General features: G+C 34.3%; 1 protein-coding gene across 1 annotated transcript in view; it reads right to left on the bottom strand.

The window, feature by feature from the left end:
• Positions 1 to 16,705, bottom strand: part of LRP1B (LDL receptor related protein 1B) — a 1,553,318-nt gene that overhangs the window by 86,919 nt on the left and 1,449,694 nt on the right. The window contains exons 78-79 of the mRNA XM_084892846.1: positions 5,390 to 5,613; positions 3,746 to 3,852 (exon numbers count right to left, since the gene is read on the bottom strand). Of these exons, the coding sequence (XP_084748972.1) occupies positions 3,746 to 3,852; positions 5,390 to 5,613 (331 nt within the window). The remainder of the gene's footprint in view (positions 1 to 3,745; positions 3,853 to 5,389; positions 5,614 to 16,705) is intronic.

The following is a 16,705-nucleotide window of genomic DNA, read 5'->3' on the forward strand; positions in this document are numbered from 1 at the left end:
ATATATATATATATATACACATATTTATTTATAAATGTTAGTAAAATAAATACAACAAAGAATTGCAAAATAGTCCTTAAGTTTTATCCATTTTATTTACTTAGACACCTTTGGTTGGTCAAGGAAAAAGCAATTTGCTGAATAAATCAAATAATTTAAGAGTAGTCCAAGGATCAGTGTGTAATTGTTTATTCTCTCCAAAGTAGTCACAATTTGGGGGGAGCTACAGGCAACATAAATAAAACAAATAATACGGTACTTAAATCTACGTAATTTTACATGCCCTTCTACTGGAGGGAAAACTGGGAAGTTCATAATATTCATGAACAAAATTTATATTCATAAGGCAGGTCCCTGATAACATACTTTGCCAAGAACTAGGCTTGGAGCATAGAACAGAACAGATCACTTTCCAATTCTCATGTAGCATACTACTCAACCACCTCACAACTGATTGACACAGAAGATAGAGACTGCTTCTTGTCTTTAATATAGTTCCCAATAATAAGAAAAAGGTGTATCATTGACTCAGCATGGGTGGCATCCACACCTGCACCTTCTGCCTGTGCTGAGTCACAGCACCACACAATCTGGGCTCAAATGCCCCTTTAGTGACTTAAAAATGTTATACTGCAAACGGAGCCCCCAACTCTTTTTTCTTTCGTTATTTTTTATTGATTAAGGTATTACATATATATGCTTGCTCCCCCTCTCCCCCACTCATTCTCTCACCCCCCTATTGTCTGTGCCCATTGGTTAGTCTTATATGCATACATACAAGTCCTTTGGTTGACCTCTACCCCTTACCGTTCCACATTGCAGCCCCTGGCTCAGAGTGCTTTGTCATTAACACAATCAGCAATATTTTACTCTAATTATTATTATTACCCCTTGCTTTTTGAATGATAAAGTCAAACTCTGAAGATAGTAAGTTCATTTCTTAGATCTCACATTTATTAGATCTCTCTAATAAGTGATCCCCCAGAATTAAATAAACAAATAGAGGTATCTGACTCCAAAGAAAACCTTTATAAACAATGCACCTACAACATGATGGATTATCTGCCCAATTTTTGAATATCTATCCATTCTTTAAACACTATTTCCAGAGAAACCTTTCACATATTTTTGTTTGTTTTGATTTTTGTTTGTTGATCACTGGATGTACTCTTTCTTGATTCTAAACTTTCATACTATTACCAGGTATGTAACGATTCTAATATTTTGCCAATACTGTAGTTACTTCTGTTCATGCCTCAGTTTTGTGTCTTTTCAAATGTAAACTCCACCGAAACCGGTTTGGCTCAATGGATAGAGGTCCCAGGTTCAATTCCGTTCAAGGGCATGTACCTTGGTTGTGGACACATCCCCAGTAGGGGGTGTGCAAGAGGCAGCTGATGGATGATTCCCTCTCATTGATGTTTCTAACACTCTATCCCTCTCCCTTCCTCCCTGAAAAAAAAATCAATAAAATATATTAAACACACACACACACACACACACACACACACACACACACACACACAAATGTAAACTCCTTGAGAAAAGGTAACATGCCAAGTTCATCATTAAATTCCCCATAGTGCTGTGCAGAATGGTTAGCGCATGGAAGATGGTGAGTACATGCACTTCATTTAGCCCACTATAGGGACACTGGGACCCAGCCCAAATTTCCATTACTAGGCTGGCTACCCATCTCCTGCCTTTAGCAGCTAAGGGCTGCCAGGGAGCAGTGTTCAGCTGCCTGCAGCAGCCTGCTTGGGAAATTAAGGCCCCAAGGCCAAGCAATGACTCTGGGAAATAAAAAAAGATGACCCCTTGTCTGTCATGGAATTTATGCTTCAAAGCATCTCCTATGGCTCAAGCTGAGACTAGACTTTATCTGAGGCATAGTCTTCCTGGGCTCTTTCCCTTTCTCCGCCTTTTACAGGTTTCTCCTGAATTGCAGTCCCTTCATAAGTAACCTGTGCAAGAATTTCTGTCTCCAGCTCCCTTCAAAGCACCCTCTTACGTGCCCTTCTATGAACTGCTGCCACATTATTCTTTAAAGTGAAAATATTACATATGCAGATAACTTCTGAAGTAATTTTGCAAATAGTTTATACGTCTAAAATTAGTAAAAAAAATAATAAGTTAAGAAAAAAGTACAAAGGTCTGTAAACAACAAAAATGGTATTTGAGCAGATATGCCCCTCTCCTCCTCAATACTCTCCAGTGGCTCCCCTTAGAGCTAGAACTGAATCCAGGGCTTATCTGTGGGTTCCAGGATCTAGATGATCTGCCTCTGGCCCCCCGGACACCTGGCAATTCTCATCTCTACCGCTTCCATATGCTTCTAGGCATGCAAATATATTTGCTATTTTTTGACACAGGCTAGGCTCATTCCTAACTCAGAACTTGCTGTTCCCTCTGCTTAGAACGCTCTTTCCTCACATATACATGTGACTTGCCATCATGATGTATTGTGATATTTTCAAATATTACCCCTCTAGATATATCTTCTCTGATAATAATAACTAAAATGGTATTTCCATAACTACCTATCCTTAGTATGTTTTTTAAAATATATATAGCACTTATAACTATCTGACATGAAGCATAATATCTATTTTCTTCTGTACAGGAAGGTATGTTTCATGGGAATCAGACTTTTTTCTCAAGGGTAGCATCTTATTTCTTTAGCATCTGGAAAAATTTCTGGCACCAGGTGGGTGTTCAATTAGTACTTGTTAAATCACTGAACGGAGACACACTTACATAAATGAACTAAATCCCAAAGACTGCTCATTCCCATAAAGAGTAAAAACAATCTAGTTGGAGGAAAAGGCATAAGGCACATTAAAAGTTAATAAGAATATAAGTGTCAAATATAAAATTTCAACTACAAAAGCTATTACAAGGCATAACTGTTAAATAGTGTGTGCTATAGAAAGTGTATTCTATCCTTTTGATGGGAGTGTAGTAGGCAGGGGTAGGTGACACAAAATCCCTTAGACTCCAGTAGTCTGAAATGTTTTATTGAGGAAGAAGTGCTTAAGTTAGCCCTTAAAAGATGGATAAGATATAGCTAATATACAAAAGTTGGAAGTCTAGGTGGAAGGCTGGGAGAAAAATGGAGAGAAAGAACAGGGAGGGGCACACACACACACACACACACACACACACACACAAGACTGAACTCCTGAACAGTCCTGGGAATATGGAGAGTGTGGAGTGGTAATGTAGATGACATGGTTGTGTAGATGACCTTGTCTCCTAGTAGTGTAGACAACATAGCTAGGAGACAGATTAAAGCCAGATTGAAAGCTGAGGACAAAAAAGCAAGGCATCATCAAACTTGTCTTTCACAAATATTATCTATGTTTCCTCAGTTCTTTGTCCATTTAGTTTCTCATCTTCTAAAAATACTACCATCTACCGCAACATCATTAACATTTATATGTAAAAATATCCTGATACATTGCTATAAACTGTCAACATTTCATTCATTTGAAATCCTACTAATGGCCATAAACGTAAGGCAATTTTCAAATAATATCCCCATAATATCACTGCAGATGATAAGAACCTGACTTTTAGTTGGGAAAATACAACATGAAATGTTAATGACTTTCATAATGTCATACTATGAATTATTTTATTTGCTTGTAAAAATGATTATATTGCCAACAAAACTAAAGACTTGTAACACCAATAGGCTTAGAATTCTGATACAATTTTAGACTATGTCAGAAATACATCATACCTGTGGGTCTCTGTAAATTCTTTTGGACCAAAATTCTTCTCAGAGTGCCATCCATGGCTGCTTCTTCTATATGGGAGTGGTCTCCAACCACAGTCCAATACATCATCCTGAAAACATAGGTCAAGTTGGTTAGCCTAGTGAAGTGCTGTTATAACCCAATTGTACTGTAAAACATAGTACTATTTCTTCAAATTGTGAAAATCAGAAACAACCCAGAGATCCTGAAAAAGCAGGTTTCTGGACCCAACTCTAAAGCTACAGAAAAGGAACCTTCCAGAAAGCAAAATTTAAATGGTCTTAACTATGCTCTAAGATTTGAGAGACACTGCTTAATACTATGCACTATTGTTTATTACTTGATATTTAAAGTTCAATTTTGAAAAATTCAATAACATTTTAGAAGAAAAGTATTTTAAAACTATCCTCTTGTGAAATAATATTCATTTTATTACTGCTTCATTTTTTAAAAATACTTTCTCAGAAGGATATCATTCTCCATTTAGAAGATACCACACAGCTTAATTTTGCTAAGTAAATAACATTTGATTCTTTTTACTGATCCACCTTTTGGGTGATAAGGATTTTTACCTAAGATTACTTACTTTTTGGTCATTTTTTATAATTGAAAAAGAAAAAGAGTAAATAATGAAAAAAAATCAGTAAAAGAAATTAAATGGTTGTGTTAAATTGTTCAAATTTGTTTATACATAATATATCTTAACCTTTTATTATCACAAATAGCTAAAACACAAAAATACTCTTCATTCAATATGTTTAATATTATGCACATAGCATTGCTATTTGCAATAGCTTAGATCTGAAAATAGCCAAAATGCTCATCTGCAGATGAGTGTATAAAAAAACTGTGGTACATTTATACCATGGAATACTATGCATTCTAGACAGTGCATTCTAGAATGATCAGTCCAATAAAAAAGGACCTTTTAAGACAACATGGAGGTATCAGGAGAGTATTGTGCTAAGCAAAGTAAGCCAGTCAAAGAAAGACAAAAACCACTTGATTTCACTTATATGTAAAATCTAAATAACAAAATAAACTGCCAAATAAAATAGATCCAGAGACACGGGAGCATAGGGAAGGGAAGGAGGATTATCCATATATGCATATATAAGTTCTTTGGATAACCAAAGAACTTATATATGCATATATGGATAATCCATGTACATAGACAATAGTGCAGTGAAGGCCTGTGGAGGCCATGGGAGTGGGGAGGAGGGAATCAATGGGAGGAAAAGTGAAACATCTGTAATACTTTCAACAATTAAAAAAAAACACACAAACACAAAGCATTATATTTAATGTTACAAAACTTCAATATTAGATTCACTATAGTGGTAAAATGTTTATCACATTAGTTTTATTATTCTGAAATGCAATATAAAATACACACAGAGAATGTATATTTTTGCAACCTTTCAGAAAAAATAAATATTTGCTCCTCAATTTGGTGTAAAAATAACATGAGTGTGCTTTTGTACAAAAAAGAGAGGGATTTTCAGAAGCCTTGGGAACCTATTATCTTTGAAGACATTACAGAAACAAAACTACAGAGCACAAGTTGAACAATCTCTAAAAATGGATGCTCATATAATGAAATATAAATTACCAAGTCATTAGCTTACCTTCTCTTAGGATTTACAGCAATAGCATAAGGTTCTCCAGCCATATTTGTTAAAAGTCTGGTGCAGTTGGGGCCATTCAGCTGCCCCACATTAATGGAATACCTCAGACTGGTCCAATGGGTGGTGTAGTAACTGAACCAGTGCATTCTAGAATGATCAGTCCAATAAATATTTCCTGCTACCCAGTCAACTGCAATGTCTCTGGGCCTTTTAAATTCAGGACACTAAAAGAAGACAAAATGACAAAGAAAAATTGTATTTTCAAAAAACAATTTGGTATTTTTTTCTGTTATATATTGGTGTGTAAAAATTATATTATAAATATCCAGTCAGTATTCTTCTAAGAATAACCATATTCTGATGTCTAATAGATTAGCTTATGCAAATTTATATAAGTAGAATCATACACCATTATTCATAACTTTTTAACTCAATATCATGTCTGTGGAATTCATCCATATTATTTTGCATACCAGTTATTCATGTTTTAATTTATTTTTTATGAATATAGCACAACTTGTTTACTAATGATGTCTGTTTGGCTTATTTACAGTTTTAGGGCATTATAACTAAAGTTCTGAATACTATTCTTGTATATGTCATTTGATGGACACAATAACTCATTTCTATTGAGTATGTATCAGAAATAGACATGTTGAGTCTAAGATATAAATATGTTCAGGCTGAATACTGTTAGAAATTTTTCAAAAAATTTTCACCAATATGTTATTTTCAGAAATTTCAAGAGGTTCCAGTTGCCTTGCATTTTCACCATATGTAATTTGATTTAAAAATGGAAAATTTTAGTATAGATAGGCACACTTAGAAAGATATTGCATCTTTAAACATCTTTGGAGGAAAGTACAACCTCTGTCATTTCTATTAAATCTGCTAGCTTGGATTTTCTGCTTAATATTACATTACTGAATTATTGTGAGGCAAATAGGAGAAGTCATTGGGAACCATAAGAAAAATAATGTATGCTCTGTGCCCCTCAATTAACTTGATCACTTTGAGCAGGAACTAGTATAATAATTAATTTTACATGGTCACATTTAATGTGCATAACCAAAAGTGAGAAAAGATTCTCAGGAGCATTATATCAAGAGTAGAAACAATTATTTAAAGGTGATTATAACTAGACATGTAGGCAATGTGTAAAACATCATTAGGACTTGGCAACCAGTGAAAATATGGGGTTATGACACATGAAAATTTCTCAAGCAGTTTGCTGGTGAACACATTTTATTAAGTAGACAGATTAAAAGAGAAGAAACTGAACTTCACAAAAAAACAAAAAAACAAAACACATGAGATAATAAACAGAAATTGCAGATCACTATCTGCTGTGTGATTAATGGGATCTCAAGGAAGAAAAATATGGCTTGAACTAAACACAGAACCCTAGCAATTTCTAATGACCTTTATTATCAGTCTTTTCACCTCGTGATTTAAAAACTAAAGTTATGAAATTTCATCATACCTTATATCTACACTCTAACAACAAAACACTATCCATCTAATGAGTAATATATTACAGCTAACTGAAGTTAAATAAAAAACTCTCTGCAGACATACTCTAGAGATTATGTAAAAATCACATAGATGAATAGATAATAAAGAATTCTCTCAGCCAAATTACAAAATTATTTTCATGTGTTTCCGTTTCATTCAAATTAACTGTGTGTTTTCTTGCCTTTTTCCCTGATTTGGGGTAATTCCGTTTCATTCAAATTAACTGTTTGTTTTCTTGCCTTTTTCCCTGATTTGGGGGTATTTAAAAGTAATTATATCAACAAATGACATGGGCGTGTCAGTGTAAGTCATAATATTCATAAGCTTAAGAGACAATGGAAAAAAATAGCCATTAGAGTCCATTGGAGCACATTTCTCAAATATGCTTAAACAAATATATAATTTTTTTCAGTAGAACAAACTTTAGTTTCAGAAAAATATATTTGTTTTCTAGCACAAGCATAGAAAAATACATATTTTCCCTTTATAGATATAAATATACACATTTTATCATAATGATATCCTGACTAAAATAGGACACATAGAAAGCCAAATTCCACTTTATTTTTTAATTTAGGATTTTCATTTTATTTATTCATGCTCAAAAAATCTGATTATCTTTCCACTCTGTACTGCTAAATCTGAACTGCTGACAGTTAAGAACACACATGTTTAATGTTAATAGAGCATTCAGAAATTTGACTCAGTGACACTTTTCCAGGTAAGCAGTGTGTTGAAGATTCTACTAATGATAAATTCTGCAAAAATAAGTTAAATTATTTAATATAAATTAATATTTAATATAAATTAAAATGCTTAGAGAAATTTAAAAAATGCTACTTTTCAGTGCAAGGCACAAGAGATACCAAGTAACAGACTCATTTAAGTCTACACATTTATTCTCTGCATCCTTGATTAAGGAATTCCCAATGTCATTCCAATACCAACTAAAGTAGTTAGAATACAGGGTGAAGGATGGTCACACCTAATAAATTTAACCTAAAGTCATGAATCATCAGTGACAAGATGATTCTCGTAGAATGAAGGCAGCAGGGTGAAGATGTGACCAGATGTCCATCCTCAGTGACTCAGAACACATGGGATGCTCAATGACTTCCAACACGACACAGCAGGGTTGGACAGGGGAAGGAAGAACAGCATGAAGACAACCGCAGTGGCCAAACTAAGAAACCACCCTTATCGTGAGTTCCATTAGAATGAAATAACTCCTCTTTATTGCTCACAGTTAGACCAGGATTGTGAATGGCACAAGCCATATAAAAGGGATTCTTATATTGGTATAGATTTGATAGTAGAGGATAGAAATTCCTGCTCAATATTTTTCTTAATAATCTTTATTTCTATTGATCCCCACTGAGGATATATTTTCATTGATTTTTAGAGAGAGTGGAAGGAAGGGGAGAAAAGAGAGAGGGAGAGACATCAATGTGAAAGAGACACATCAACTGATTGCCTCCCACATGTGCCCTGACCGGAGCCAGGAAAGTACCTGCAACCCAGGTACTTGTCCTTGACAAGGAACAGAACCCACAACCCTTTGGTTCAGGGGCTGACAATCTACCACTGAGCCACACCAGCCAGGTCCCTGTTGAATCTTGGTATAGTGAACCATTTATGAAGTGGTTCAGAATCAATCATGTAAATGCAAAAAGTAGAAAACACAGGAAAAGCAAACAGATACTGGGAGTGGAATGGAATCTGATGGGAGAAAACAGAACCAGGAAAGCTAAAAATACAGCTATTTGCCTCCAAAGGGGCTGAAAAGAAAACAAACACATAAAAGTAAAAAGAAAATATAAAATTCTCATTTGCCCCTTTGGCTAGCTCAATCGACAGACAGGCTAATGAACGAAAGTAGTAATGAAGTAAGTCCTGTCTGAGAGACTGCAGGGTCCTGGTTACCCTGACAACGAAGGCACGGCTCTGATGTTGCTCAGAGTAGAAGACATTTTGACTGCTCTCTGCCGACAGATGGTTTCTTCCCTAATCAGCTCTCCATACACACAGCCAAAGTTTTGAGGCCTGAGGCATTCTTTATGTGGAGATATATTAGTCAGATGAATAAAACACTTAAATCTTATAGAAAAATTGGCAGCTCAATTGTAACAAAATTACTACTTTACACAAGCAGTCCTTTACAGCTGTGGACTGTAAGGTATCTGTCGGAGCCCCAGCTTCAGTACATTGAAGATGTAAGTCCCTGGAGACATGTACTTTTTTAAAAAACCAAGAAGAGAGAAAAACATATGAAAGAGGATTTCAAGCATTTAAGCCTTTGAAATGTTATCTTCTTTATAACAAAATTCTTATAGTTAGAAATATACTTTAAGAAAATATAGTTAACACAGGATAGATTGAGGTGATCACATATGTGGTTTGTGATTTTTTTTTCAATCTTTGTGTAAATCTAAGAAAAGAAATTCAGTTCACTGTACTAAAGTTAATTATCTTCTAGTGTAATACTATTAAGACAAAGTTGTAAAGCCTCACTAAAAACCTGTGTGTGTAGGGGTGTGTGTGTGTGTGTGTTTGTGTGTGTGTGTTGTGGGGGGTGTGTTATATGTCACACTATTTATTTCCATTTTGGTCCACAAAATATGAATCAATAAAAACTTATATTTAGAGCTACAATGTGTCAGAGGTCCAAAATCACTTCAGGGATGAAATCCCTGCCTTCTCTCTATGATTTCTTTTGAAGAAGAGATTATTTCAACTGAGTAATTTTAAAGCTATATTTATTATATCTTTACATTAGGGCCATGCCAACATGGAACAAACTCCTGCTAAGGTAAAAAGAAACCAAATAAAAATATGTAATTGTAAAAATCCTTTCAAAAAGACCATATTTGTCTTTGGTTTGAGATTCAGTATTTTTCTATGTGATTCTATTATTTTTTATCATGTTCAGAGTTCTATTAATTTATTTTTTATGATTTACCACCCTCTCTCCATCAAAAGCAAAACTGGCTCTCAATGCCTTCATTCATGCTATTAGATAAACAAAAGATATCATGGAAGATTAGAAATCACGAAAAATTTGAAGTCAGGAACTGGGTTTAAGACCTAATTGTAGTTTCTCTATAAATTATTTAGTGTATAAAATAAAGGCTTTGAATTAGATTAGCTGTAAAACTCTTTAGCTTTTAAATATTAAATTATACAACTATTTAAAATATTATCCATTCTACATAAGTCTGTGTTTTATGTAGCCTTAAAGATGTATTGAATGCTAATTATGAATCATCATACATTAGTAAGTTAAAAATGTGTTAGTACTTAGGGAATAATTTTGATGTCATCTCCATATTGAGTGACCCAGAATTAAGAATCAAGTTGCTTTCTGACATCAAGTTTGGACAAGCATAACATTTGAGATGTACTAGAGTGTTATCTGAAAGTAGAGACTGCAAAATATGAGTTTTTGTATAAATTGAGGATACTTAAAACAGTATATCAAAAGTAAGTCAGCATTCTAGAATAGCAGTCAATCAGTGGCTGCCCCTGATTTAATGGGACAGGTTCCCTTTGCCCCCTCCCTGGGTGCCTAATCTATTGTATGTCCAATTGGTTTCACACATTTATCTTATGTGTATGCCTGACTTAAAGCCCAGGCCTTAAAGAGGCAGATGAAATTGACTATCATCTGTAACAGGAGTTAAAGCAAATAAACAATAGAAAAACAAGAGTCAAAGAAGCAAATGTTGATAGTGTGTCTCCAGAATCATTGGATAAACATCTTGTGGACAGACAGAAATATTTAGTCTGTGGAGCAGACCTTTATGTGTGTATGTATATGTATATGTATTATTAACATATAAATTGAGCTTTTATAATTCAGTGTCTTTCATCCATCAAATTCATTCAGTGTGTGAATATAAGTGTACATAATGCTGAATTTTATATTTTATTTTTTTTGCCAGCCTCATTAAAATGTGCTTCATACTGTCTTATTACTCTCTAGATAAACTAACAATCCAATTTCCAAGTCTAAACAGAACCTGGAATAGTAATGAGGTCACCTCATAAGCTACTTCCTGGGCATACAATAGAAATTTAGATAATGGTTGATCTTTCTGTGATCCTGTCCCCTCAAACAGCCACAGTTCAATTAGGCCTTTGGAAGACCCAAAAATATCTTTTGTAGGCTGAGATCTCTAGTGGCAAAATAAGACCAAAACTAATCTCAATGAAAACAATAATAATGAAAGTGGTGTCCTTAGAAAATCTGCTTTGTTTCCTCAGGATAATTAAAGGAGGCAAAGGCAATGCCATTTATGAAGATTTGGAAGTGAATTTTCACTCTTAAAAATAAAATATGGAGTACTTATGACTAGAAAAAAATGTGTTTGTGGGTAAATATAAGTGTGTGAGGATATGGAAAGGATGAGATAAAAGATGAGGCTGATTATATTGGATAGGCTTGTAAACCAAATATTTTTCCATGGAAATGCCTTAGGATTTAAATAGGGAGATGTGGTGATTAGATTAAAGTTGTAAGATTATTTTGGCTATTGTGTGGAGAATGGGACAGGGACCTAAAGCAGATAAAGGCAAATCACAGCAGGTAACTAATCTTGCTTCAGAGTTTTAGATATCTTGTCAAATCTTCTATTTTTAGTCCAGAGATCTAAGACCAAATCTTGGATACACTGCTGACTACTTGACATTTCATTTGAATCTCTTATAGCCACCTCAGACTTAACATGATTAAAACTGAATCCAATATTTAATATCCTCAGGACCCATTAAGTTGTATCATTGAGAAATCTAGGTACCAGCCTTGTCCTTCCTATTCTCATTTTCCACATTCATCCTATTTGCAAACATTTTTAGCTAAATTTCTACTCACTACCTTCCATTTCATTGAGACTACAATAGTATAACTTACCACTATTTCTAACTAGGGATACAATCTTCCTAAGTGGTCTGTATCTATTTGAGCTTTCCCCATAAATAACCCATTCTCTACATAAACTGATGAACAAAAATAGATCCAGAGACAGAGAAACATCGATCAGACAATTAAACCTCAGAGGGAAGGTAAGGGAGGGTGGGGTAAAGGAGAGAGATCAACCAAAGGACTTGTATGCATGCATATAAGCCTAACCAATGGACTCAGACAATAGGGAAGTGAAGGCATGAGGGGGGAATAGGGAGGGAAACAGGGGAATAAGGACACATATGTAACACTGTAATCAATAAAGAAATTAAAAAAAAAAGCTAGTTGTCTTAATTATAAATAAGATGACATTACTTCATTTTAGGTCTAGCTCAAATCTCTCTTTGCATGAGCCTTTACTGAACATCCTATACAAAGAATACTTACAACATCTGAGTGCTTCTTTCTCAGTTCATTATTTATTTACTTCAATATTGTTTTTAAAATGAGAATTTTTTTAAATTTATTTACTTATGCGTTTACTTGACTTTGTCTTTGTCCCCCAGAATCTAACCTTTATGAGAACAAGACTCTGGTTATAGTTATTGTATACTGAGAAACCAGCACCAAACCTAATAAACAGAAATCTTACCTGATAAAAGAGTAATATGCAAGTTAACCACCACTCCACTACACCCACCAGCCATGCCCACCAACCAATCAGAGCAAGTATGCAAATAAACCCAACCAAGATGGCTACAGCCACAGAAAGCAGGAGGGAGGCTTGGGTTTCCCAGGCAACGGAAGAAGCCAAGCTTTCCACTGCTCTTGCTGGCCTAGGCCTCCACTCAAGGCTATAAAGTTTCGATTATAGAAGGTACATAAGTCCCAATAGAAATGGCTGCCAGCCTCAGAGCAAGCAGGAGGCTTGGCTCTGCTTCAGGCTACAAAGTTTCAATTGTAGAAGGTAAATAAATTCCAGATACTAGGGCCTCTGCTTGGGGCATTGGGGTCCATGGTTGGCCTGCAAACTACCACAGCTCCTCGCCCAGGCCGCCCCATGCCCCAAGGAAACCCCCACCCTGATCTGGGACACCCTTCAGGGCAAACCAGCTGGCCCCCACCTGTGCACCAGGCCTCTATCCTATCTAATAAAAGAGTAATATGCAGATTGACCATCACTCTAACATACAAGATGGCTGCCCCCATGTGGTCAAAGATCCTGCCCCTATGTGGACACAAGATGGCCAGCAGGGGAGGGCACTTGGGAAGAACCAGGCCTGCAAGAAAGGGTAGTTGGGGGTAATTAAGCTTTCAGGTGAGGGTAATTAGGGGTAACCAGGTCAGCAGAGGAGGGAAGTTGGGGGCAAACAGGCTGGCAGGGGAGCAGTTCAACATCAATCAGGCTGGCATGGGAGTGGTTAGGGGAGATCAGGCTGACAGGCAGAAGCGATTAGGGCAATTAGGAAGGCAGGCAGGTGAGTAGTTGGGAGCCAGCAGTGCTGGATTGTGAGAGGGATCCCATATTGGAGAGGGTGCAGGCTGGGCTAAGAGTCAGCCCCTGCCCCCGTGCACCAAGCCTCTAGTCTTTAAATAAAGCTTTGGAAGTGAATAAAACTTGACTGGTTCTCCTTAAAATACTATATAGTCTGATCAATAGTTTCTTCAGGATTATTAATTATATAATCATATGTTTTATATAGCCATATAAAATTTATGTTCAGTACAATTTTGAATATTAATATAACTGTTACAGAACAATTTAACTTTAATGAGTATCTATTGTTGAATGCCTGTCATATGCAATCAATCACACAAAATGGCAATAATGTAATGATCTGATAGTTTTAGATTTCTTCCAAAATAATCATAATAAGTTATTGTAGTTGTGGACTAGTTTGGATAAACTCAGATGGCTTTAAGTATTCTTGCTATGCAAGTATAGAAAGCTTCAATTAGAATTATAATGGTTATAATTAATTTACAATAATAAAAAATAAAAAAGAAGCTATCAATTTTCACTGCACCTAAATATCCTAAAGTAATTCTTTGAAGATTTTGCTACACACACACACACACACATACACACACACACACATTCTTAAGTGTGGGTACATATGCATATCTACACACTCAAGTGGATGTGTGTGTTTGTGTTTGTGACATACACACAGACCCATATATTGAGGTTTTAGCTAAGGCCCCAATTAAAAATTAAAACCTAGTAAAGATAACTGGATTATTTTGTTGAAATATTTTAAGGGGAAAAAAGTTCAAATAAACTTTTTGAAAAATCTGATTATTAATTATAAGCATGTGCATTCTGAACAATCTCTTTGGCATAACAGAGAGTATGCAAAAAATAGTATTTCATATTCACTTCACAAAATCAGGTAGATCAGATGAACCGTTTGTTTTGCTCAGGAATATTTAGTTCTTAATGGTAAGAATCTAATCTATATTTTTAGTCATTTGCATTTTTACAAGCATTGACCTACTTTATAGTGCTTGTCATCATGTACTTTGCTGCACAGCATTTCACACTAGAAATGATAAATTGCCATAAAGTATGTTCAATTGTAGCATAATGTTATCATATTCTGTTCCAACTACTAAAATTCAAATTCAGAAATCTCATTATACTTTACATATAGATTGAATCATGTTAGTCTTTTAAGTTTTGAATTATTTAATTTTCCTAAAGAAAAAAAAATCATCGTTTTGTATAGCCCTGGGGGTTATAGAATCGTAATTATTTCTATGTATAAATAACTTAGTCTGCATTTGAAATTGAAATTTGTAATTGTAATTAGTATTGCAACCATTTCTTGAGGCTACAGAAGAGTATTCCCTTCACGATTTCCAAAACCACACATCATACCAAATGTTACCTTTCTTTGGAATGAACTTCAGTAAACATTTATTTGTCTGAGTAATCTTCCTTTGGTATCTGGTATAACATATTTCTTACTCTTCACATGGAAGGAAATATCCCAATATTTTCCATGTTTGTGAATATGCTTTCAAGACATTTGGCTATCACCTATATGTCTAACTCCTCCCATTTGGTTAATTAAAAATGGGTTATAAGTAATGTATGCTTAGTTTGATTTTTTTTCTTTAACTTATTGATTCAGAAAAAGAAATCAATGTTCCATATTCAGTTTAGAAAAAAGTCTTGAGTTTTATTTTCCAAGGGGTGGGTAATTGTCAGATAATGATCATTTAAAAGGTGTGTCAATATTCAGATGAAACAGACCACATGCTCATTAAACTACTGGATAACTAGCTGGTGTCTATAAAAGAGTAAATGCAATACATGGCAGAGTAATGGGTATGGGTAGAAAATCAATTACTATGTATACACCAGGTAGATTTTACAGGAATACATACAAATTGTCCAGGTAATAACTTGATAGACATAACTATATCACATCTTTTGGAAAGCATGAATATTTATTTTCTAGGAGGGATTTTAGAAATGGTCTACTTCAATGCTATACTTACTTATCAAATGAGTAATATGAGACTCAAAGATGTAACAAGTATTTTAAGTTAAAATTTAAATTTGGTCACATTATAGCTGCATGTAGGTAAGTCATTTAATTACTCTAGAATACACATTGTTCATAAAATTAAGGTGGCTTTATTCCATATCTATAATATCAAGATAATTACAAAAAAAGATTTAGGAAGCAAAGTTAAATAATTTCCTTCATTACTATAGCGTTAAATACTATTTAAAAAGCAATGCATAGGATAAAATTTATATGGAATGCTTAATGACTTTGAACATGGTGCTAAAACTGATGGCTCAGAGTTTGAAACCTCATAACCATGACATTTAGTTCATTTATATAGACCCCTAGAAAATGAACTTTACTATTATCCAATTGTATTCCTATTTAATACTGTTAGTCATGCATAGATATAAGAAGAGAGAAAAAAACAAACAGAAAGTCTAGATGATACAACACAAATAATTACTACCATTAAAAGACTAAATTAAGTTTCATATTGTACTGAACAAAAGTTAAACATTAGCTTTGCCATTAGCTATAAAAGATTCTATAGCACATTAAAACACAAAGATTAAAATATGTAAAATATATAAATGTAAATAAATATAAAATATACACATTTATAATTTGTTTGTATACAAATAAAAACTTAATTGCTAAACATTAAATAAATTTGGCCTCTGATCTACAACAGACTCTGTTCACTAGAAGACAATGATCATTAATCTTTCCAAGCACAAAACCAAAACAATAATCAAATCATTTTCACTAAAAATTCATATTGAAATTAATTATAAATGTATTATTAGCAACTATAAATTCAAACAAGATAAGTTGTGAATAATTTTAATATGATAATGTTTAAGGAAGAACACCTTGCCAATTATCATCATCAAAAGCATCATCATTACACCATCATCATCATCCTTTTAATGGCAAGTATCTACATAGTACTTACTATGTGTCCAAACTGTTAACAATAATAAACATACATACTCCTCAATAAACTTTATGCAATAGAATATAGAGAAGCTAAGAGGCTAGTCGTCAGCAACAGGAACAAAATTAAAACCCAGGCATTGCAATGAAATAATATGCCCTTTACCACTTCACTAATAACAGATGAAATGGTACCTTAAGAACAATGTTTTTGCAAAGCAGACTTCTGTTTTAGAGATAAAGAAAAGCTCAAGCTAGCCAAGACTCTCAGTCTGCCTTTGGTCTGTTAAAGAGGACATAGATTACATGTGAGTGACGGGGAAGGCAGAATGATCTACTAAATTTATTGGTTCTGTCCTAGAGTTGTTCTTAATAGAACTAAAGCTATAACATAAGATTCTATTTGGGACAGGAAGAACTGAAGAAACAACTCCGATATAT

The sequence above is a fragment of the Pipistrellus hanaki genome (genome assembly GCF_964339955.1).
Source record: "Pipistrellus hanaki genome assembly, chromosome: 8".
Taxonomy (NCBI): Eukaryota; Metazoa; Chordata; class Mammalia; order Chiroptera; family Vespertilionidae; genus Pipistrellus; species Pipistrellus hanaki.